Raw genomic sequence first — 24,296 nt, forward strand, 5'->3', positions numbered from 1 at the left:
AGCTGGCTTATGTTCAGTTCTGTCAATACCCCCATAAAGTGCTGCCAGAGGCCTGACACCTGCAAGGGGCACCCCCACCCCGGGAGCCAGGCGCAGCGGCACGGCCATGGGGGAGCCGGGGGACGCTGGGTCGGTTTAGCGGTGCCGGGGCTGAGCGGCGACACGGCTGCCCCGCCGAGCCGGCTCTGAGAGGACCGAACTCCGGGACCTCACCGCCAACTCCGCCCCGGCAAAGGCGGGCCGGCGGCCGCCCTGCCCGGTGTCCCCGCCCCGTTTCCGGTGTCATGGCGGCCGGAACGCGGCGGCGGCTGGTGCCGGGTTTGGTGGCGGTAGCGCGGCAGCGGCGGGGCAGCGGGAGCGGCGGGGGGGCGATGTGAGGCGGGACCGCGCCATGTCGGGGTGCGTGTGGGGCGCGGCGCCGCTGCTGGAGGCGCTGGGCCGGCTCTGGGAGGTGCAGGCGCCGCTGGGCAGCGGCTCCTCGGCCTCCGTCTACCGGGTGCGCTGCTGCGGAGACCCGCGGGCCCCACCGGGAGCCGTCAAGGAGTTCGTACCCCCCCCGCCGCGGCCCGGCCCCGCGCGCCGCCCCGGCGCCCGCCCGCCCGCCGCCGACTGCGCCGAGTACGGCTTCCGCAAGGAGCGCGCCGCGCTCGAGCACCTCCGCGGGCACCGCAACATCGGTAACGTCACCCCCGGTACCTCCTCCCCAAACCCTTTTCCCAGGGCAGCCCCGTGGGCACCCCCTATTCCCGGAGCGCCCCCCAAACAGCCTCCCCCAGGGCAAACTGGTGTCCCGAAACCACCCCCAGCCCCTTGGGGAGTATGAGTGCCCTCACCCCCAAGCTGGCCCTCACAGGTAGGGCTAGGGACCCCCAAACCAATGTCCCCCTTGGGTTGGCACCCCTGGGAGGGCAGGTTTGCCTGGACACCCCAAAGCAGCATCCCTATGGTGGGTGTTGGTGCATGCTCCTGGGTCCCCCGCTTTCCCTGAGCTGGGGTCTGTGGGTGACCTCCCCAGTGCGGGCAGGAGCAGGCAGGAGATGGTGTCACCCTGTGGGTAGGCAGAGTACGTCCCACTGGCAGAGCACCCCAGTGTCCCACTTCAGGTAGGGCTGCCTGAGCCGCACTGCCTGCCCGGCAGCGGTGGGGTGCTGTCTGCCTGCTGGCTCTGGCTGTGGTATGGGTAGGAAAGGGCCTGGCAAAGGAGAAAGTCTCCACATCAGAGGCATCTGCTGGAAGTCCCTAGGTTCACCCACCACTGATTCTTTTTCTCAGTGTGGTATGCTTTTTAATGCTGTAACATACCTAGACACCCAGGCAAAGTTTAGGTTCCTATTGTGCTAGGTTTGTTGCAGGAAGAGATTGACATGTCCCAAAAAGAGTGGTACTGCCTCCATTTTACCCACCGGGACATGCTTATCCATGTCACAGAGTTTGATCTGAGCGCTTGGCCCTGATGCTTTAGCAGAGCCTCATGGCCTGCCCTCCAAAGCTCTTAGGGGTGACATGACTGGTGTTTCCTTGCTGCCTCCCTCTGTGAAGTCTGGTTCTACATCTTTCTGAACATCACGCTGGTTCCTGCAGCTTTTGTGGTGATCTGGGCAGTGGTGGAATGTGACTGTTTAATTGCTTGTTACCAATGCCAGTCACTGTGTCTGACTGTAGTGACACTGTACGGCGTGTTCACCAACCACTACTCTGCAAATGGCCCATCTCGCTGTCTCCTGCTGGAGCTGCTGGACATCAGTGTGTCCGAGCTGCTGCTGCACTCCAGCAACCAGGGCTGCTCCATGTGGATGATCCAGCACTGCGCCCGAGACGTTCTCGAAGCCCTGGCTTTCCTGCACCACAAAGGCTACGTGCACGCAGACCTCAAGCCACGCAACATCCTGTGGAGTGCAGAGGAGGAGTGCTTTAAGCTCATTGACTTTGGACTTAGCTTCAAAGAGGGGAATCAGGTTTGGAACATGCTTCTGTCTAAGCGGTTGGCTCTGTGTTGAGTTGTATGCATCTGTGATGCCTTTAGCTCATTGAGTGTAGGAGTTGACGTGACCTGATTGATGTAGTAGCTGAGCTGGTGCTGAGGGTTTCCTGGAAAAGGCTAAAATGTTATGTTCCCATTCTCCTTGCCTGTCTTTGTGGATGGCTTAAGCGTTTATGCTGCATATGACCATGAATTCCAAAGTTAATGATGCACTGAAAGAAGTGGTGTGTCAGCTTCTTGGAAGGTTTGCTAGTTTTAATGCGGTCAGACGAGTGGGAGCATCCAGATCTGTAGAATTTCCTTTTATCATCCCTTATCACATGTAGTAGTAATCCAGGTTTCACCATCAACCTCCCAGTCAACTGCATTATCTCTGGCAGTGTCCTTGTGCTTGTCTTTACTTTCATCCTGTCTTCAGCAGCTTCCCTTTCTCGGAAAGTCTGGATGTTTCCCATGTCATTGTGTTGACGAAAGCCCATACCCTGGTTGTGGGTAGGCAGTGTCCGTTCTTTACTGACACAGACAGATCTCTGCCTGTTCTGCTCTGCTTTTCCCTTTTGCTGGGTTTTCACTCCCTCTTCATGCTGCCACTTTTTTTTGTTTTGGCAGTGCTGGATTTTGTAAGTTTGTCTTTGCTCTTTTTATTCTCTTCTGTTTCCTTTTGTGAAAGTAGAGAGCCTCAGGAGGTTCTGCTGTTGGCTTGATAGAGCTGCTTTTTATCCCTCCCTCTCCCAGTAACAGCCTGTGAGGGGTGTCAGTAAAGCTTTTTCATCAGGTAGCTTCTTAGTAAATTTGCCTTTAATGACTGGGTGATGGGCAGTAGTTTTATTTTTTTATTTTTTCCATGCAGACATTTCCCTGGCTTGTCCCTATTCCATGCACTCTGCTCATTCAGAGGTTTCAAAATTCATGTACTTTTTTTACTGGTTTACCTGGTACGGACAGTACAGCCTGCTGTGAATATCAGGACTGTGTGGGTGATCTGTCTGCATTCTTTGGTACAGGAGTTGTTTTTAATGTTTGCACTTCTTAACTCCTCCATGTTGTCTTCAGTTCTCCCACATTCTTGGCTGAATACTGGTTTGTGCTGGTAATCTGTTCAAGTCTATCAGCAAAAAACATTCTCCTGGTGTCCCATGTCTAATGCAGATATACCTTTTTTTTTTAAATGCAGATCTGTGTTTTGCTGCTTGCTCTGTGACTTTGCCTCGTAATAGTTGATCAGGTGTTTTACTTGCTTCTGTGGTTCCTTCCGATCTGCTTTGTTTGGCTCAGTTTCCTTTTCTAGTTCTCAGAAATACGCTGGCTCTATGGGTGAACCTTCTCACCCTGCTTTGAATGTGCACTGGGTGCAATGGGTGGGCTTCCCCTCACCACCCTTACCTTGGGCGGTAGCATATATGTATGTGATTTCCTTATATGAGTCAAGACTATGCTACTTTTATTTGTGACAGCTCTGCCAAGCTTATCCTTGCATAACTTTTCCTGCTGTTACTGTTTAACTGAGAATGGTTGTACACAGAGCAAGGTCTCAACGACTTACATCTCTCAAAATGCCTTAGACGGTAGGAGTGAAATTCCATCTCACCCTATGGCCAATGACCACAGTGTTTTCTCTGTCTCTAAATGTTACTTGATGGGGTTGCTAAATTGCTGCTTTTGCCATGCTAGAGATTCTGATCTTTGCTCACAGGAGGAGGGCACTGATTTGTGTATCAATTTTTTTAAGCTACAAACTGCTTTGGCAACCTCTGTTGCCTGAAAATGTCTTCTGTAAACTTTGTTTTCAGTCAGATAATTTTTGGTTTGAATATATTCCCCTGGTAAGAATTCCCAATCCTGCACCTTACTCAGGAAGTAGGCTTGTCTGTTCTTGTTTCATTCTTCAAGTTGAGACAGCATGTCTAAAATGAGCCCTCCTGCATTAAAAAGACACAGCATGCAGTTTGTCTTTGGACACTTGCAAAGCTTGGCTACACAAAGCCACAGCTGACTGATCAGATGTTTGTCTGTGAGCAGGAGACTGGATTGGAGACCTTCAGAGCAGCCCCTCCAGCCAGCACTTGTGTGATTCTGGAATTTCCCTGTTTCTTTTAAGCAGGTGGTGTGTGGGCATTTTGTTTTATTGTGCCAGCCGCAGCAGCTGGGCAGGTATTGATTGCTACGGCACCTCTGGCTGCAAGGGGGAGAAGGAAGAGGAGCGTGGGAAGCGCCTTTGGTGATTCTCTTGCCCGAGTGTTAGGTGCTTGCCTTGTTCTTCTAATGTTTTGTTCCAGAGAACATCAGTACTTGAATAATGGAAGCTGTAACTGATCCTGGCTGTTCTGACTGGGCTGTTTGTCCTCTCATGCAGCTGATATGGGAGCATATTGTGGGTGTTTGAACCTTATCCTGAAACTTCTAGCATCTTCTGTGCTTACGAGAGGCTAATGGGTCAGTCCGCAGTGACATCCAGCCTCTTCCTCCCATCAGAGCTGTCTTTCAGAGAGATCAGATGTTACTAGGATGCCTGCTGTTTTGCTGGGAGATGTTTTCTCTTCCAGACAGTCTTGGGTTTTTTCCTTATCAACACAGCAGTATAGCAAGTTGAATTGCCAGCCTACAACACTGTCAATTTAGCAATATTTTGGTGACCTATTTGGAAAGATACCTGATTTAAGGATAGGGTGGAGAACCTGAATCTGGAAAATAACTTTTTCTGTGTGTTTGATCTCCTATAGGATGTGAAATATATTCAAACAGACGGGTATCGGGCTCCAGAGGCAGAACTGCAGAACTGCCTGGCGCAGGCAGGGCTCCAGAGTGAGACGGAGTGTACCTCTGCTGTGGATCTGTGGAGTCTGGGAATTGTTTTACTGGAAATGTTCTCAGGAATGAAACTGAAACATACAGTCCAATCTCAGGAATGGAAGGTAAGAGAGCTGCTGCAGGTGTGCTTGCTTGCACGAGATGCGTCCTCCTGCTTCTTATTTGTAATCTGGATTTGTGAGGTAGCACCTGGCAACTAGAGTATGTTTCCAGGATGTTTCTCTCATTCTATTGCCTTGAAAATGAAGGTTTCAGAGACTTAAAGACCTGCCTGCCCTGTGGGACTGGAATGTCTGAATGCTGCATATGTTCAGGTTACTGGAAGCTGGGGGTTTCAGGAGTCTCTGTTAGGAGCCTGTGTCTTGCCAAGATTTGGGTGTACTACTACTACTGGCTGTAGTGTGGCACAGAAGGAAGAACAAAATGACGGACTGATGGCTGCCAGCTAGTTCAGCAGCACTATGACAGGGATTACTTGCTGGTTTTAGTTTAACATGAGCTCTAATGTGGGGATCTTCTTGTAAGTCTATATCCTGAGAGAACAAGAGGAAAGCTGTATGTTGTGAGCCAGAAGCCTGATACTGTCCTCAGTTATGTATGAAATAGTTTTGGTTTGTGTTTCCCTTCCCAGTAAGAGTATCCTTTCAGCATCCTAACATCCATAGTAACTGCACATTTGCCTATGTATGGAATTTTCTAGGTTTTGCACAGTCAAATGGGAAAGACTTATCTGATGTGGGCCTGTGGGTTTAACATGTGAGGCTTGAGCATTGGGGATCTCTTACAGAGTGCCACCAGAGCCCCCAGCATTCAGTCTAGAAGATGATGGGATATTATAAGCTTTGCACTGGTCTTTTTCTTTTTCCTCCTTAAGCACTGTTCCTTGTTTTTTCCAGACAAACAGTTCTGCCATCATTGATCGCATATTTGCCAGTGAAGGGGTGGTTAATTCAGCCATTCCAGCTTATCACCTCAGAGACCTTATCAAAAGGTATCTTGTCATATTGACTAACTTGCTTAAAGATGTGCTCTGTAAGTCTCCTGCCCTGCTCTTGGTAACTTAGAGCCCACACCTTTTACTTTCTTTTTCTTTTTTTTTTTCTTTTTTTTTTTCTTTTTTCTTAAATTTTATTTTTTAAATCTCCTGGCCGCTATGCTAGTACCAAGTGCAAGCATTAGCAGTCATCCTTCAGCTCCTGATTTTGGCACAGTATGGAGTAAGCACATAAAGAATATCAGTCATGATGTTAATCAATTGCTGTTTCAGTGCTTTGTACTTCCTGCCAATGAGGTTATATTTGGAGAAAACTGGAGACTTTACTGCTTTAGGGGAGTGTTGTCAGAAACGATGGAGGGGGGCGGACAGTGCTGCTTATCCCTTGCTGTCAAGATTCAAATGCACTTGTGTAGCTCTCTCCTGAGAGGTCTGCCAAGGGGATAATTTTTTGCTGTCCTGTGACTCTGTTCTGAGGCTACAGAGTGAATGAGGATGCAACTTGACAGAAATAGCATTGTGAGCCACTGGTAAAGGGATGTTCTCAGGCAAGCACTGGGCTGTTAGCTGCTTTGAGTCCCATTTGTGGAAAGATGTGGGAGCTGCTTGGGGTGTGATAAGATAAATATGGAAGTAAAATAAATCTTTTGTAAGACTTCATGTGTGCCTGAGGCATGGGATGAATGGCCTGGGAAAGTGGAACTGGAACATGCCGTGTTGAACTTCCCTGTGAACTTGTTAAGTGGGCAACTTCCATCATCTGGTGCTGAGAGTCATCAAGAAGTAAAACTTACTGTGCTCTATACCCAGAATGCTTTCAGGGGATCTCTCTGGTGTGCTTCAGCTGTGAATTGAAAGACATGCTTCTCATTCTTCTCTTTGACCCATAGACAACCCAAAAGATAGGGTATTCCTCAGTACTGGCTTCCAGCCTTCCAGCCTATGTTTAATTTGTCAATGCAGGAATGTTACATGAAAGAGCATAAGGGTGTCTTCTCTTCCAGCATGCTTCATTGTGACCAAGGAAAGCGAGCCTCTGCTGAGAAGGCTTTATGCAGCCCGTTCTTCAGCATTCCCTTTGGTAAGCTGTGCATGTCACCCCTGCTCACGGCTTTCTCAGTTCTGTGGTGGAAGCACCACAGAGCGCAGTTAAATTGTACTGTTTCTGGTTCTGGCCTCATTGCTGCTTCTTTGCTCATAGTAGCACTTGCCAGCCCTCCACAGTATCGCAAGTAGGCAGGTCCAAGTGATGCCTGTGCTCTCATTGCTGCCATGCTCCTCTAGCCCCCTGGGCTGTTGCTTTTCCCTGGTTGGATTCCCATTAATTTCTGCCCAGATCAAACTGACCGAGAGTGCATTAGCAGCAGTATTCATCTGAGGGGACAGAAATAACAAAGGTATTTACCTAATACTGTGACTGGTAAGGTGCTTTTGAAGAATACTGTGCTGTTTATGGTAGTGGATTGTTCTTCATATGCCAAGTATTACCCAGTTCAGAAACCAGGGATGTGTGTGACTAGGGCAGTGGCTGGTGGTAGCACCTGCTGCTGCTGCGTCCTCTGAACAGGTCAAATAGTCCCAGTGTATTCTTGTGGTGCAAGCCTATTTTTGCAGTACCTGGCCTGCCTTTCCTGATGCTGGTGTGGCAGATCACAGCAGGTGTCAGTGGCACTTTCATCTGTCAGTTTCTCTTCAATCTATTAAAAGTTTCCCCAGGACCACCCCCACCTTCCCTCCTCCCCATGTGGGTTGCAGGCTGTTAGCAAAAGATGGGCTGCTAACTAACTACCCTAAACCCTACCCTGTTTAGGCTCATATCCCTCCCTGATTTCTGTTCCAAAAGAACTGCAGCATCCTCCAAAGCTTGTCTGCTTTCAGGAGCACCAGTGAAGAGCTCTGCATCCAGCTTTTCTGCAGCATAAATTGATTCTTCAGACATCCAGCTTCTGGCTGGACTAGCATTTTCCTTGAATCTTTGCCCTGCTTTTCTTAAGCTTCTTGATGTACTTTGCAGTGAAGGTTGTTATGTATTGCCTCTTGTGGTCATGTCAAGATACTGGCATTCCTGTTTATTAGGCAAAGGCAACAGACTCGTTCCTGTTTTCAAACTTCCCTTGCATCTCAGAAACTGGAACTGTGGTAATCCACTACAGTTCCACCTTCCATGGCTGAACTTTGCAGCTGGTATTGCTTTAGTGCAGAGGGGGTATTATTTTGGCAGCTTTCAGGTCTAGTTTTAAACACAGACCTCTAACTGTACCTGGGAAGGTGCTTCTGTGCGTAGTGCTACAAGTTTATATAACAGCTTCTTTTTTTCCTAGTTCTCTTTGCCAAACTTATACATATGCTTGTCTCCACAAAGAAGCATTTACTGTTGCTTTCCTAGGAAGTCAGAAAATGATCTGTCGTTGCCTTTCACTTGGACACAGTTTTTCCTGTTTAGAGCAAAGACAGCTGAGAATAGCTTGCCTTGTCATTTACACCCAAGTCTTGACTTTCCAGTTCATCAGCTTCTTTCCTGAGCTGCTTGCAGGCTCTGTGTTGTCAGTATTGTGCACTCTGAAGAGGAGCAGAGGGACTGGGCAGAAAGTACCTCCTACAGCAGAAACTTATTGCAAGAAATGCATTTGTCACTTGGTTATGAGAAGACCAGATGGCTCTGAGTCCTAGGGTTTGATTTGTTTCTGTCTCTGAAAAAAGGCATGTGAAATGAATTACAGACTTTCTTCAATAAAAGGGGCAACATATAAGAATGAGATGACACTTAAATATTCTTTCAGTTTCTGGTTCATCTGATGTTGCCTCTTGGTTGCCAAGAGTCCTGTGGAGGAATGGTCCTAGATGTTTGCTTGGAGCTGGAACATGCCTGGTTATCTGGATGCGGCACCTTTCTTCAAAGGGCTGTCCCTGAGTGCTGTCTGGGCACCGTCTAGACTGATAAGACCTTTCGTACACTAAGCTTTTCATAAGGATGCTTCCATGTCAGGAAGGAGTTGATTTATAGCTGTGTGCTTGTTCTGTCATCTCCTCTTGCAATATGAAGTCAACATCTGTCTGTGCCTGGCTGAGATGTCGGCTCCCTCATGCATATTGTGTGCTTAGCTTGGAAAAGTATTTCAAAGGAAATAATAACCCACTATCTTTGCAAAAGTAGACAGAAGGGTAAGACTGGAGAACTGAGGCCGTTTCTTCCCTTTTCTCTCCTTTCTGTCACTGTCAAGTGGGAGGACTGTGAGGTACTGCTGTTGTATTCGGCAGCTGTAGCTGCCAGTACAGCTAAAAACATTAATGCTCTCCATGTACTGCAAGTTGGGCTTCCAGATCTTAAATTCATGACTGGCCTTCCAGTCCCTTTCAGGTACATGAAATCAAGCTTTTGTCCCTGGAGAACTGACAGTGTCCCTGCTGCTTTGAGTTTCCAGAAGACTGGCTGTCTTCTTGGATGTGACTCAGTCTGGCATTAGTCTGTCCACCTTGGTGGTTTTCTTCTTCCACAGTAGTCTCTATGCCACACTGCTTGTTCCAGGCCATCCTGGAGTTGCTTGTTTTGTTAGAGCCAAGTGCCCCATAGCAGCGGGCTTTATTTCTACTCCTGTAAGGTTCACAGGATCATTGCTCACACACCTTGTGGCCACCCTCTTGCAGTCATGTCATATTCTATAGCACTGCGTTGCTAAGTAGCTTTTCTCATTTCTTTGCAAGATTGTGTGGTGGTCTTAAACACAGTGCACTGCAGTTGGATTTTGAAAGGGGGAAGGTTTAAATGGTGTTTAGGGAAGAACTGAAAGATATCCTGGAGAATAGTGGGGCTTGTGCTGTAGTATAGCTTAAGAACTGGAATTACAGAAGCTGGCCGTCCTGTTTCCAGATTGTAGCCGTAATAGGAGAGGCAGGTTGCAGAGCAGTTATTTCATCTTCCCATATCTCCAAATATGCAGGGCAGTTTGCTGAACTTAGCATAGCTCTTGAGGTCACATCAGTTTCTGCGTCTGAGCTAAGTAGACATAACTCCAGTCTTAATTTCTGCTAGCTTTGTAATTTTAAAAGCAATTTCAAGTACTGGTCCCAGTATAATTGCAGAGTGCACTGAGCCCTTTGGAAGAGTATCTAAGTGCACAGGTGAAGATAAGCAGGAAACAGGGAAATACAGGCTGTAACTGCAAAACTGTCCTGCAAACAGCAGGAAGTGCTGTGTATGATAGCATATTTTGAGTTAACTTCCTGTTTCGTTGCTCCTTTGGATTTTGGTTTATTTTATTCTTTGGGTGTCAAACAGCTCCCCATATTGAAGATTTGGTGATGCTCCCCACACCTGTGCTGAGGCTGCTAAATGTCCTAAGTGATGCTTCTCTGCAGTGCGAAGAAGAATATGAAGGTTGGTGCAAGCCATGCAATTCCTATATAGCAATGTGATCTCATGGACTCTTGTTTGGCTTTAGGGATGTGAGAACAAGCAGAAGTACAATTAATAGGCACTAGAACAGCAAACAAATTGCTGCTCAGCCGAGATTTGGAACCAAGTGGGTCAACCGCACCAACAGAGAATAGACCAAGAGGTTGAGCCAGAAAGCAGAGCTTGTAGTGAGTTCTTGATAAATCCCAGATTAAAAAAATAATAATGTATTTAGATTTTCTTCTTCGGTTAAATGCCCACAGACCTCATAATACATTTGTGGCTTCAAGCTTCTGCTGAACATGTGCAGGACTCTGGAACCCAGTAGCAGAGTTTTGTAAAAGTTTGCTGATGAACTTATCGAAGATCTCAGCAGAGAACTGAAATACCTCTTTGGAGTTCTTAAACTGTAGCAAAAACTCTATGTGGTAGGTGGCAGGGCGTGTTGGTAGAATTTGTGTTTCTGTCCTCAAATCCACATGAGTGGCAAAACCTAGAGAGCTTTGGGGATATGAGTTCAAAAGGTTGGGTTCTGCTCACACAAAGGAGGGTTTGTGGCAGCTACTTTAGTTACTCTCCTCCAAGTGCCATAACAAAGAAAAGGCACTTATAATTCCCAAATGTTTTAGCTACTGGAAGGCCAGGCTTTGTGTGCAAGGAAAAGCACTGTCCGTGTACTCCAAACCCTGCTATCAGGGATTCACTGCCTGCAGGTCTGTGTTCTGAGCCTCAGTTCAGACATTTTGTCTCATTATATGTGCATTATGCAGCGTCAGCTTCTGCTGTGGCACATCTTGATTATTTATTTTAAATTGAGAGGAAAAGCCCATTTGTTGGCTGTTCCTTATTGTGTTCATGTGGCCTTAATTTGCTTCTTTGCTCATCTAGTTTACAAAGTGAAAGGCAACCAACTCTTTCCTTTCTCAGATATCCTGGAAGACATAAGGGAGGAGTGTCAGAAATATGGACCGGTGGTTTCCTTGCTTATTCCAAAGGAGAATCCTGGTAAAGGCCAAGTAAGTGGATGGTGGGAAGAGGCTGTGTATTCCCATGTACACTCCATGTGCTGCAGGACTGCTGCTCAGCTCCTGGATGACAGTGGTAAAAATAGCAGGACAGAACAGGTTCCTTCTGGTTATGTACAGTTGCCTAACCTGGGAGGTGCCCAAACAGCAGGGAAGCCAGGATATGGCAGGGAAGTGTAGAAGCCAATGGGCAGGAGAGGAAGCTTTGAGGGTGTAGAGCATTGCCATACTTTCTGTCACCTTACCAAACACACTCCCCTTAGAAATGCACAAGAGATGAAGAAACTCCAGTTCAGACATGGAGGTTCTTCCTTTTTAGCTCCACTGCTCTGGGTTCTACCAAGGCTAAAGGGGAAAAACATGTTCAGGAACTGTTTCTCTGCTTGCAGGGGTGGGGGGCGGCGGGCATGTGGTATGCTGCACTGGAAGTCCTGTTTCTCCCTTCTCTCTTTCAGGTCTTTGTTGAATATGCAAATGCTGGTGATTCCAAAGCTGCCCAAAAAATGTTGACTGGAAAGATTTTTGATGGCAAGTTTGTTGTGGCTACGTTTTACCCACTGAGTGCCTATAAGAGAGGGTATCTGTACCAAAACTTGCTGTAGGTAGTAGCAACAATCAGGAGAGGTGTTTTACTCCTCTTCCTCACATGTTTTACAGTTGAATGTGTAAAAGAGCTTCCTAGCCCTGCTTTTGAGTCATCTGTGAAGGAGACATGCAAAGGACTTAACTGGGCTTTGAAACCTTTACTGCTGCTTTGTGATGTGCAGAGGAGGCTGGGATGGCTTTCAGCGTATGCTTGTGTGTGTTGTGCTTGCTCGTTTACACTGGGTGTGTGGCTTTGCCCCAGCGGGCGCTTGGGTGGCAGGAGTGGTGCCTGGGGGAGAGCCCAGGGGACAGAGCAGACTTTGGCGACCGCTTATACGTGATTTGTAGCAAGACCATGTAAAGTCTTGGCCATAGCACTTGACTTTGCTCTAGGGAGAGGATTATCTCTATCTGTATAATAATGAAGCAGAAAGACCATCCTCTTTTAACCAGACCAGGAGGGCTTTCAAGTCTTCACATCATGTAGAGCAGAGGAGGCAGTGAAATCAGATCTGCTGAACCTTGTCACCACCTTGTGACCTGAGGAAAGCCATCTGTCTTATGTAGCACAGATGGCATACTGGGCTTAGCAAGGTGTGGGTGATGCTGCCTGTGGTAAGCTGAACTTGCTTGTATGCCTCGGTTGGGCAGGGACTGATGGTGGATACATGTCATCAGAGCAATGCCAGCCTCATTCCCGGCACAGCCTGTAAGCACTTTGTAGCCTGAGGTGATGTGAAAACCCTGTCAGTGTGGAGTCATTTTTTCTAGCATATGCCCTGTGCTGGCCCTGATGCTCCCTAGCTCTGATGCCAAATCATCTGTGATACATAAGCGTCTTTAGGTGATAGTTTTTGAAAGGAGTGCTACAGCACACAGTATCCCTTGTGTCTCAGCAGGACTGCTGCCTTGCACGTCTTATAAGAACAAATATTTGTCTGTTGTAGGTCCCACACTTGGCTGCTCTGTGTTGAGCATTTTGGTTTTGCATTAACCCATTAGACTTGTAGATAGAAGCACTGACACTTTTGGTCCTTCATAGGTTACACAAAGGGCCTGAGGCAATCTGAGATCCTGTATAGAAAGGGTTCGTTCAGTCCCAGACCTCACTAGCCAGGAGAAGGTCTTTCCCAGTATTGGGGACAACAGCCACATGCTTTTGGGGAAAGAAACCTGGGCAAGGGCAAGCAGGTTTTCCCCTGGAGCATGCTCTCTGCTCATGTTGCTTCAGTACACAGGCAGAAACTCACTTGCGTAGCTGCTGGCATTGGGTAGGAGGTGGTATTTTCCCAGGGGTATGCAAGCCCATACACAGGGTATCATGACTCCTGGCATGCATAGTGTGAAACAACCCAAATTAGAGGAGGACCAGCATATTCTGCCTTGTGGCCCTCTGGTACCAGTTTTAGTGAGGAACTGAGCCCTTGTGAATTCTTTTCTCCAGCTGAAATGCTTGTGGGCAGCTGCCTGAGCCATCCCTGACCTTCCCTGGAGTAATACCTGAATTACCTTGCAGTTTACTTTTTCCATCCTGCTGATGCTGGAATTGCTGGAATCCTGCACTTCAGCTCCTCTTGATTTTTTCCTTTTTTTGCCCTGTGTGTGTGCTGTATGTCAGGAGATCCAATGTCCCTAGCATTTCACAAGTCAGAGTTCCTCTCTCTGCTGGTGTATTGTCCTATCTGCTGTGGGCCTTCCCAAACTCCCTCAGAAAGGACCAATCTCTCTGAATGTTTTTGTTGCCTTTGAGGTGATAGGTTTTCCGTGAGAAGAACAAACAATATTAAAAAGCCCACAATGAGTTTTAAGGTGAGATTTGCTGATCAGACTTTTTCTGGGAATGATGCTACTTTGGTGTATGTAGCAGCTTTGCATAGATGGGGTGTGTGATTCGTTGCTTTTAATTTAATTGTCCTTGCAGTGAATCACCTTTAGTGTATGGGAGAAATTGGATGATTAACTGGGTGAGGATTTTTCCTACACAAAGAACAGTGTTTACAAGTACTCTTGAGTATTGGTAGGTATTGACTGACCTCCTCAGCTCTGAGTTATTGCTGTCTCTGGTGGGTTGAGCCAGGGGTGAAAACACTTTGGCCCCAAAATTCACATTGAATGCCATTGTGCCAGCAGCATTAAGCTGGCTGTGTGTGTGCCAGATAGGGAGATACCAGGGTGCAGGTGCAGAACTTCAGTGCATTTAAGTTTTCACATGCATTTGTCTAGAACTGTGAGCTGCTCTGTCTTCTTTCAGACATATCTCTTTTTTTTGTCAGAATTATGCTTTGGATTTGTAACTAAAGATAGAGAGCCATGCCAGGATGAATCTGTAGAGAGGAGTTACAACCTGTTCCTGCAGCATGGTAAAGCTGTTCCACCAGAGTTTGGCTGGGGTTTTGTTCAGCTGCTTTAGTAGGAGCTAAATAAATCTTCAAGGTGCAAACTCCTGCTGCCACATTTTCTCTCCAGATGCTCATTGACCAGGCTTGAGGATGGAGCTGGGCAAAAACCTCACAGCTACTGCTTTAAATTTTATTCCTATTAAGAACTGAAGATGCTGATCTCTGTATTGTCACTGGATCCAGCCCCTGGCTTCCCTCTGTAGGCTCTGTGGTACAGGGAGTTTTAGAAGCTCCTCGAAGCAGAGGCATTTTATCATTATTGGGCACTCTCTGTCTTCAAAACCTTTTCTATGAAACTGAGGCCCACTCTGGTGTCTCAGTGATCTATTGGTGGCTTGGCATAAGTTTCAGCCCTGCTAAAATCTGTCAGTATCTGAAGTGTGCGTTGTGATTCAATCCAAGGCATCTGTCATGGTGTGTGCCTGGATGGGCCTGGCTTTCCCATCTCCAAATTACTGCCTGCTTTAGTTGCAGAAGTGTTGAGGCTTTCCGCTTGGATGTTTGCTGGGTCTCTTGCTCCATGCTGCTGATGCAGCTCCCTCCCAATAGCCCTTGGTGTAGCACCAACCTGCGTAGTCTTGGCTAGGTGACAGCTAGATGTGAAACCTGCAAGCTGCCTTTGCGGGAGAGATCTGATTTGAGGGAGAAAGGGATGAAAGGTGAAGCCTCAAGACAAGCCAGGGGAGGCTGGTGCTGCTCTGGTGGGATGTCCTGGACCTAGCCCTCCTACCTGGAAGGAGGCACCCCAAGGGGCTGTCCTTTCTTGGAGCATGTGTGTAAATGGTAAACATGGTGGCGCTCAGTTATTTCTTGGTAAAGGCTGGGTTTCGTGGCTGATCTGACATGAATTGTCTCTGCCAATCAAAGAAAAGTAGTCCTTCCTCTACCCCCAGTGTCTGTGGGAGCGGTGAGGGAGAAGTTCTTTGCACTTCCACCTATTTGCTATATGCAAGGAGGTTAACTGGTTTTTAAATCACTGGCCAAAGCACAAGTCAGCTCTGATCTTAGTTGTATTTCTAATTCTATTCTTGCTGGTCTCCAGCCTCCTAACACCTTAGCCTGAGCACCCTCTTGCACCCGGGTTGTCTTTCCAGAGGGTTCGATACACTTCTTCCTGCTGATGGATACTGTAACTATGTGCCTCCCTTCGGGTTAGATGTCAGCTGTTGTGTCCCATCATGCACCATTGCTGAGCAGATGTGTGCTTGATACAGGTGATTAATAAATGATGCTTCAGTATGGAGCTGTTGTCCAACATGCTTTTCTTGTGGGACCCCCGGTGAAGTGCCATATAGTTCTCTGTCACCCAGCCGTGGTGGCACCAGCGGCTGTGGGGACTCGGTTGCCTGCTAGGGTGACTTTTGCCCCGTCAGACCCGGCTGTGTTCCCTCCCTGTCACTCGAGGCTCAGGCTCCTGCGGCAGCACCGCTTACTCACGCCGCACAGAGCCGCTTTCTCGCTCACTCTGGCGTAACGGTTTCCGCAGTGGTATCATCCCCAAATGATAGCAGCCAGGGGAAAACCGCGCCGGCTGACGCGGGATGATCCACAGGGACATACTGGGAGTTGCACAACGCTCTGCAGCCGCCAGCGGTGCGCGGATCCAGATCCAGGAGGGGATGAGCGCGGGGGGGTGTTTGGCTGCAGCCCGCGATGACTTCACATGGGCCAAGGGAACGCTGCTGCAGCGGTGAGCGCCGGGGCTGACCCCGGCAGGTTCCTGGGGTAGGGGTGACGGCGAGGGCTGCGCCCTGCGGAGACCTCTCCTGCCCCGCCTGGGGTAGGTTTTGGGTGGATCCGGGTGTTTGATTTTTCCCCTGCGCGCCCCCCTTCTCCAGCTGCAGGACGGAGAGGGGCTGCTGCAGCCCCCCCAGCGTGCACACCGTGGCCCGGGGGCCCCCCGGAACACCCAGCCCTGCCCGTGGTTGCGGTGCGGGCCGGCACAGCGGGAAGGGGCGGCTCTTCCAGAGCTTCCCGGCCGGCGCTGGGGTACCGAGACCGGCCGCCCCCGCTCGCTACCGGGGCCGCGCGCTGACGTGGCGGGCGTTGCCATGGCAGCCGCCGGCGCGCGCGCCGCCTCAACGGCAGTTCCGATTGGCTCCGCTGGGCGCAGCCGCCGCGGTGACGCCGTGACCCGCAGCCACTGAGGGCGCGGGGCGTGCCGCCGCCGCCTGCCATTGGCGGCCCCGCGGTGGCGGGGGGCTATAAAGGGGTGGTTGGAGGGGCGCGGCGGGGCTGGCGGGATGGAGGCGGACGGGGCCGCAGCCGGTGCGGCGGCGCTGGGGCAGCGGCTGGCGGAGGGCGGGCAGGGCCACGTGCTGCGCTTCTGGCCCGAGCTGGGCGCCGAGGCCCGCCGGGCGCTGGCGGCGGAGCTGCGCGACATGGACGTGGCCGAGATCAACCGCTTCTTCCGCCGCGCCCGCGGGGACGGTGGCGGTGCAGCGGAGGTGACGGCGGCCGGGCTGGACGCGCGGATGCAGCCGGTGCCGCGGGACGTGCTGGGCAGTGCCTCCCGCGACCGTGAGCTGCTACCGCGCTGGGAGAGCCGCGGTAGGTGCGGGAGGCGGCGGGGCCCGGCGCAGTGCGGTGCCGCTGCTGGCGCGGCGGGCCCCACGCGTGTGTGCTCTCCTTCCCGGTCGCAGGGCTGGCGGAGATCGCGGGGAGCCGCGTAGCCGCGCTGCTGCTGGCCGGCGGGCAGGGCACCCGGCTCGGCGTCCCCTACCCCAAGGGCATGTACGACGTAGGGCTGCCCTCCCGCAAGACCCTCTTCCATCTCCAGGCCCAGCGCCTGCGGCGGCTGCAGCAGCTGGCAGAGGAGCAGCATGGCACCCCCTGCAACATCCCTTGGTGAGCCCCCTGCTCTCGGTGGTCGGCACCCCTGGGGTGGCCTTGGTGGGATGAAATGCAGGGTGGTGTTAGCCGTGTCCTGCTAGCATTGGTGGGATGAGCTCTTATGGGTTGGCATGGGCCCTATTGGCCTCAGCATGCCAAAGTCTCATGAGCCCGTGGGTTGATGCAGACCCCCATAACAGCCCAAGTGCCCATGGATTGGCACAGGCCCATCTGGTGCTGTGCTGTTGCCATGGGTATGGCCTGTGGAGTCAGCGGGTCCAGGACCAGCAGATGGTATTGGTAAGCCCCACACTGTGGGACCACTGGTAGGTGCCACATGATAGGCTCAACCCTACAGCCCCTTGGGAACATCTGTTGTGTCGCCACATGGGACAGCAGACACATGAGTCAGGGCTCTGGGAGCTGAGGGGCTGCGGTAGCGTGTGAGCAGTAGGTTGATGTTGTAGCTGCATCTGGCAGCTGCAGCTGGGTGTCCCCTTCTGCACAGGGTGTGGTAGCATTTTGGAGATGTATGTTGCAAGGAGGGGTGAAGCCCTTCATTTGCTTGCCAAAAAGGCAAGATCACCACAGGTCAAATCCCTCTAAATGTCTAGTGAGGGAAGAAGGCTGTCATGAGTGTTACAGACTGAAGCAGTTCCCCACATTTGGGTTAAGGAGTATGAGACCATGTCTCTCCACCCTGCTCATCAGGTCTTTTCTGCACTGCAACAGGTACATCATGACAAGTGGCCGGACTATGGAGTCAACCAAGGAATTCTTTGTGAAGCATCACTATTTTGGCTTGAAGAAGGAAAACATCATTTTCTTCCAGCAGGGCATGCTGCCTGCTCTGGGTTTTGATGGGAAAATCCTGCTGGAGGAGAAGGGCAAGGTTGCTATGGCGCCAGGTCGGTGACCAGGAGCTATCAGGAGAGGTGCAGGGGAGTGAGACACAGTGCTGAGGAGTTTTTGGAGCTGGAGCCTACACGGGGCAGTGTCACAGCATGATGTGGCCTGGGGGTGACACAGTCTGGGAGGTGTCTGTCTTGGCGGGAAGGACCAGGGTGGGGTATGGCCAGGCTGGTGACCCTCCATGCTGGCTCCATGGGGAAAAGAGGATGAGTGTGGCTGCCAGATGAGATAGCCGGGTGTTGCTGCAGCCCCAACAGTTTGTTCCCTCTGCAGATGGCAACGGGGGCCTGTACCGGGCCCTGGGAGCACACGGCATTGTGGAGGACATGGAGCGGAGAGGCGTGCAGAGTGTCCATGTCTACTGTGTGGATAACATCCTGGTGAAGGTGGCTGACCCCAGGTTCATCGGGTTCTGCTTGGAGAAGGGAGCAGACTGTGGGGCCAAGGTATGGTTTTGGGGGCAGGCAGGAAGTGCTTCCCTGGAGCAGGGTGCACTCTGTCCTGATCTTTGCCTGACTTTCCTGACTCCTCACCCTTCCTCACCTGGCTTGCTGCAGCCAGGAGGGATAGCTAAGCACCAGGAGATTGCTGGTGTAGCATGTGCTGACAAAGTCCCACCTGCCCATTGGGTCTGGCACCCCAGGGAATGTGGGGTGTCACTCACCTGTGCTTGGTGCTGCTTCCCTCCTATCTTGCATGGGGATGTAACACTGACAGCCCCAGGGCTCACTCGTCCCTTAGTCCCTGGGTCCAAGAGCTGCTGCAGAGCGCTGTGGGGCTGATCGGTCCCTACACAGATACTGGGCAGCTGTTTGGGAGGCTACAGGGAGCATGGGCATTCGGGATCCCTGCCACAGGCTGCCAGCTGTCCTGGGATGTGATGTCCTGTGCCCCAGATCAAACACAGTAGGTGCAGTTGACTGCTGAGCCCAGCCCTGTGTCTCCTGGGTGAGAGGTTGCCCACCCAAAGCTTTATTTAAAGGCTGGATTAGCAGACAAAGGGGCTATGTGATTGTGTTTGCATTAGGCTTAGCTCTGCCAAACAGGTGAGAGGGCTTGCTGGCCTTTAATCTTTCAGAGAGCAAACTAAGAAAGGGAAAGCAGTTCCTCCTTCTGGCCTATGTAAGAGAAGGAGGAAATAACCGTAGCATGCAGAAAGGAGGAAGTCAGTGTCCTTGAATGCTGCCCTGCTGTGGCAGCAGTGACAGGTAGGGATTTGCTGGGAGGCTCCTGTTGCCCATAGGGAAGTGTGCAAGAAGAGGAGGTCAGGTGTAGGGGGATGGCTCTGCTGAGCCAGCAGCCGCCTGCTTGTGCACAGCAAGCTGGCTCTTCACATGTGGGCTGGGTGCTAAAATTATCCATGCCCTCTGCCAACCGCATAAGGGCTTGGTGCCAGATTCTGCCTGCACCCTCTGGCTGTCCCTGACACCCTATCACCCATCCCTGCCATCTCACCCTTCTCCAGGGAGGGGGAGCTCCACTATGCCTATCCCTGCATTACCCATGCTGTCCTGCACAGAAAAAAACCTCCATGGGGGATGCTAGATATAAGGCAGTATATTTGAAGTGCAGGTCTCTGGGAGGTCTTCCCCTGACAGTGCTTCCCTTGGGCAGGTGGTGGAGAAGACCAACCCCACGGAACCAGTCGGCGTGGTGTGCCGAGTGGATGGTGTCTACCAGGTGGTAGAGTACAGCGAGATCTCCTTGGCCACTGCCCAGAAACGGGGCCCGGATGGGCGGCTGCTCTTCAATGCGGGCAACATCGCCAATCACTACTTCACCACTGCCTTCCTGAAAGATGTAGTCAAGTAAGGGCCTGCTGGGGTGCTGGAGGAGGAGCGCTGGTGCTGAGCACAGCTGACAACCTAGCTACCTACGCCTTGCTTTCTGCTGGTTGAACTCCAGCTGTTTGCATGTGCGCTGGGATGATGCCCTCACAGTCTGGTCCTGCACGGCCTGACCTCTGCCTCTCTTCACAGTTCTTTTCTTGAGATGAGGTTTCCCGCAGCCATCACTGGCTGCTGGTGCCAGGGCATGTGGGGCTGTCCTCTCCTGGCTGCTGTGGGGATGAGCAGCCCGTGCCTTGGGGCTGGGGGTCAGGGCAGAGCAGCTGTCCTGCTGCAGCAGTGTCTGAGCTGGGGAGCTGGAGACTTGCCTTGCTTAGGTGAGTGACATCTCTTTCTTGGCCCATTACAGTACTTATGAACCACAGCTGCAGCACCATGTAGCTGAGAAGAAGATTCCACATGTGGACATCACTACAGGGCAACTGATCCAACCCGAGAAGCCCAATGGGATAAAGATGGAAAAGTTTGTTTTCGACATCTTCCAGTTTTCCAAGTATGCCATTTTTTCTCTTCTGAGAGCAGGTTGCTGGCTCTCCCTTGGGCAGCTCTGAGGGTCTCTGGAGGGAGGGATTGCACCCATGGCTGTGCTCATTGGCAGTCCCCTAGGATCTCAGGATAGGATGTCAGCTCCAATGCTGTTCAGTGGCAGTGGACCATTGTGCCCTGACATGAGCAGGAGGAGGGACAGGTGCTGTGTGCCCATAGGTTGGCAGCACCCTGCACCTGGGCCAGAGGAGCATCTACTTCCCCTCTCTCTTTGGTGGCTGTGAGGACAGCCAGTGGGTGTTGGGGGCCATGGCCTTGGTTCAGCTACTGTGGCCCCAGCTCAGCCACCCTGGCAGGGAAGAAGCCAAAGTGACAGGGAAGAACATTTCCCAAACCTGACCCTCCTACCCCTGTTCCTCCACCAGGAAGTTTGTAGTGTATGAGGTGCTGCGTGAGGATGAGTTTTCTCCCCTGAAGAATGCAGACAGCCAGAATGGCAAGGACAACCCCACAACAGCCCGACATGCCTTGATGTCCCTGCACCACTGCTGGGTTCTCAATGCAGGGGGACACTTTGTGGATGAAAATGGCACTCGCATCCCTGCCATCCCTCGGTGAGTTGCTGGTCCCAGTACTGCTGCATCCTTTTTTGGGTTGGGTATCAAGCACTGGACAGTCTGCAGCCCTTCTCCATTTCAGTGCTTCTGAAACCAGCATTGCTGGAGCAACCAGCTGTGGGTCCCTTCTCGTGGGTGGGCCAGGTGGTGGCCACCACAGGGGCTCTCACTTGTTCAGCAGGAGCTTTCCTTCTTGATTCAGTGTCTGTGAACCAAATCGTGCTGGTCTCTGTTGTACAGCCAAGGTTGTCCATGCAGGGACAAGGTGGCTTCCTAAAGCCCAACCACACCAGCAGATCTGTGCAGCAGACAGTGTGGGGTCACAGCATCCCTTGATCAAGAGACCCCCCACAAGCCCTGTTTGGAGAGCAGAAAGCCCTATCTGCTCTTTGGTTGCCCACCTTTGCTAACCCTTGTTTATTCCCACATAGTGTCCCAAACGGAAGGTCAGATGCCACCCCAGCAGATGTCAATGACAAGTAACTATACCGTGCAGCTTGCATGGTGGCGGGGCTGTGCTTAGGTACTAACAGGCTGTAGGTGAAGCAGTGTGCCAGGCTGCAGTTGCTGTGATGGGTGTGTGCTGGTGAGCAGGTGCCCATAGTGACTAATGGGGCAGGGTGCTTGGGCTGCATGCTGGGAGTGGGGCATGTCTCACTCTAGGACTCTGTGGATGCCGCATCTCATGGTGGCGGGGCGGTAAGCAGGCAGTGTCCGCTCCCTTCTGGGCTCCTTTCCAGAGAGGCAGCAGGTGGGGATAACTGGAAGGAGCTTGTGCCATTGGTACAGATGCAGGGCGGCAGGTAGCCTGCTGCTGTCTGTGTGCAGCCCCCAGAGATCACTCTGCAGGAGGGATGCTGCTGGGAAACGCGCTGGCCTGTCCCTTCGATGACGCTCCCTGTTCGTCATGCCGTGGTGCAGCACAGCCCGGACTCATCCCGGCCAGTCCTGTAGCTGGAGACGGCTGCCGTCTCCTGGTGCCCGGCAGATTGACACGAAATTAAGAACACCAAGTAAATGTCAAGCAGGCTTTGACGTAGCATGTGCAGACCTCAGCATGGGCAGCCAGCTGCGCTTTGTGTGGCTGCAGCTCCTGAGTTTTGAAGATCCAGACCCTGACTCCTGAAAGTTCCCTGACTCTTGGAAGTTTATAGAAGTAAACAGGGAAGTTGACAGAAGTGTTAAAGCAACATCTCTAATAGCAGTGTGTTCTTCTGTGCCACAGGGCACATCTGTGGGGCTGGGACTTCAAGCTGGTAAGTAAATGACTTCCAGACTAAACAAGCTTGCTGCTTTTTCTTCCCCTTCAGGAGAAGTTGTATCTTCTGGTACTTTCTGGTGGGACACACCTGAGGTCTCTCTTTTTAATTCAAGACTCCAAGTGCTTTCGCACTTATAACTAGGCTATCATGGTAGTTACAATGTAGGATAAAGGATGCACTTTATCCTACATTTGTCCTTCATTTCCAGTTAACGGCATTATTTTTTATTTTTATTGTTTTATCTTGAGAGGAATCTGACTCCAAGGCAAGCACAAGCACAAGTGCAAGGGCTGGGTTAGGGTGGGTGAGTTTTATTTACTCACAGCTGGGACAGGAAGCAACTGAGTGAGCATGTGGGAGCAGGGACAAGCTTCGTCCTGGGCAAGGAAGAGTTGTCACAGATGATGTCCTGTGTCCTCTCTGGCTGTGGTGGCGAGCAGGTGCAAAATGGTACCCTGGCATTCTTTGTTTGCTCCCCCTGGCCAGGCTTAAACACTTGGATCCAGGGAGCATCTGGGGATAATTGTGGCATCTGCTTGTGCATCTGCAGATCTACAGATGCTTGTGGCAGCAGGAGCAGGGTCAGGGACACCATGTAGACCCCGGCCCAGCAGTGCTGCTGTGGTTGTTTTGGGGTTAGGCTGTGGCAGGCAATGCTGGTGTGGGTCTGTCGTCATCCTCGCTAGCCCAGGCTCGTGTGCAGAACAGAGGAGCTGGACAGTTGATCTAAGAGGCAAAAGCAGAAGGAGAAGCTGGTGCCACAGGGAGTGTTTCTGAGCAAGCCTTACCCTGTGTCTTCAGGTTGTGCTTTAAACAAGAAGTGTTTTTAAAAAAGACCTGTTGTGACCAACCGAACAGAAAGGTGCTGCAAGTGCATCTCATCACCCAAGGGTGCAAGAGGAAGAAGGAGGAAGGAGTGACTAGCTTGCATGCGGTATCAAATACAGCGGGGCTGGGATCCAGGCCAGGGCTGTAGGTGCTGCTGTAGTTGCACACATGGGAAGGCATGTAAACCCTCAATAAGGCTGCATCTAAAGCTCTCTTTCCTTTCAGTTGCTGCTGATATCTAAACTTTAGCTTGCAGCTCCATGGGAGAGCACTCGAGGCTTGACTAACCCTGGGTAGCTCTGCACTGGTGAGGCCTGCGTGGGCCAGCAGCTACCGGTGCCCCAGACAGCGCTGACCCCTGTGCCAGCGCCTGCGAGACCTCTGGGCCCCGTCTGCTCCCCTGGCAGGACATAGTTAACCCTCCTGACCTTTCTCTGCAGCTTGAAGGATGCAAATGACCTGCCAATCCAGTGTGAAATTTCTCCCCTCATCTCCTATGGAGGAGAGGTGAGTACTGGCTCCCCAGAGCTTGGGCACCCTTGCAGATTAACCAGGGGCAGGGAGGCTGGCAGGGCACTCTGGGGAATGGGGTAAGCCACAAAAGCATGACTTGAATTCACAGTGGAGATTTCAAGGCAGAGTCCCCCAAGCTGCTAGCATGGGAGGGGGCCAGAGCCACCTGCGGAGCAGCTCAGCAGGTCCACGGAGCAAATGACATGTGGTGTGTTCCTGACAAGCTGCTTTGTCCTCCCTTAGGGTCTGGAAAAGTACGTGAAGGACCGAGAGTTCTGCGCACCTTTAATTATTGACGAGGATGGGATCCATGAGCTAGTGAAGAACGGGGTGTAGCAGCAACACAGTGCCCAAGCCAGGCTGCCCATCCCTCCTGGTGGGCTGGGAATTCGGACACATGAAGGTTTATAGCTGTAACTGGTAGGGGCTGGTCCTGCTTGCTCTGCCCTATGCAGAGGAGGATGTAGCCCACTTCGTTCTTGGCATGTTGTATGCTTCTATTTATATTTTAATTTAAAAACCAAACACTTTATGGATTCCCCTGCCACAAAGCACAGCTACAGCTCTGCTCTTTGCACTCCAGGCTGTGGGCATTTATTTTTAAACATGTATATAGTAATATTCATTGTACATGCAGAGGATTTTTATGGTACGGGGCTGGGGTTAATCTTGAATTTTTATTTTTCTCAAATCTACATGATTATTTTTTTTAATAGGGTCCTTGTCATTGCCCAGGTCCTCCCTTTTGGTCATCCTTTGTACGCTGCATAACTGGAAGCACCTGATTAAACTCTTGAGTCCCTCCTGTCTCTCA

At 51.2% G+C, this 24,296-nt stretch overlaps 2 protein-coding genes across 3 annotated transcripts; both read left to right on the plus strand.

Annotated features, from left to right (window-relative positions):
• The first annotated feature begins 286 nt into the window (after positions 1-286).
• Positions 287-15,428, plus strand: UHMK1 (U2AF homology motif kinase 1). Of its 2 annotated transcripts, XM_057402411.1 has the most exons (8): positions 288-677; positions 1,663-1,955; positions 4,702-4,893; positions 5,686-5,780; positions 6,788-6,864; positions 10,060-10,158; positions 11,104-11,192; positions 11,657-15,428. In XM_057402411.1, exons 1-8 carry the CDS (start codon positions 392-394, stop codon positions 11,801-11,803), a joined length of 1,278 nt encoding a protein of 425 aa, XP_057258394.1. In that variant the 5' UTR covers positions 288-391; the 3' UTR covers positions 11,804-15,428. The 2 variants fall into 2 exon arrangements, with proteins under 2 accessions (XP_057258395.1, XP_057258394.1); XM_057402412.1 differs by lacking the exon at positions 10,060-10,158 and having other exon boundaries at positions 287-677.
• Positions 15,429-16,428: 1,000 nt separating this feature from the next.
• On the plus strand, positions 16,429-24,296 carry UAP1 (UDP-N-acetylglucosamine pyrophosphorylase 1). The gene is made up of 10 exons (XM_057402414.1): positions 16,429-16,735; positions 16,828-17,032; positions 17,750-17,925; positions 18,203-18,375; positions 19,544-19,737; positions 20,126-20,269; positions 20,688-20,876; positions 21,311-21,358; positions 23,410-23,476; positions 23,726-24,296. Exons 1-10 carry the CDS (start codon positions 16,429-16,431, stop codon positions 23,816-23,818), a joined length of 1,596 nt encoding a protein of 531 aa, XP_057258397.1. The 3' UTR covers positions 23,819-24,296.

This window comes from Pezoporus wallicus, unplaced genomic scaffold (assembly GCF_028554395.1).
Source record: "Pezoporus wallicus isolate ANWC-B61680 ecotype Strahan unplaced genomic scaffold, APGP_CSIRO_Pwel_v1 contig_6665, whole genome shotgun sequence".
NCBI lineage: Eukaryota > Metazoa > Chordata > Aves > Psittaciformes > Psittacidae > Pezoporus > Pezoporus wallicus.

Coding starts and splice junctions, on each gene's coding strand:
- UHMK1 (XM_057402411.1), top strand. CDS start 392: ATGTCGGGGTGCGTGTGGGGCGCGGCGCCGCTGCTGGAGGCGCTGGGC. Junction 5,781..6,787: donor CTCAGAGACCTTATCAAAAG/GTATCTTGTCAT, acceptor CTTCTCTTCCAG/CATGCTTCATTGTGACCAAG. Junction 6,865..10,059: donor GTTCTTCAGCATTCCCTTTG/GTAAGCTGTGCA, acceptor GGTGTCAAACAG/CTCCCCATATTGAAGATTTG.
- UAP1 (XM_057402414.1), top strand. CDS start 16,429: ATGGAGGCGGACGGGGCCGCAGCCGGTGCGGCGGCGCTGGGGCAGCGG. Junction 16,736..16,827: donor ACCGCGCTGGGAGAGCCGCG/GTAGGTGCGGGA, acceptor TCCCGGTCGCAG/GGCTGGCGGAGATCGCGGGG. Junction 17,926..18,202: donor CAAGGTTGCTATGGCGCCAG/GTCGGTGACCAG, acceptor TTCCCTCTGCAG/ATGGCAACGGGGGCCTGTAC.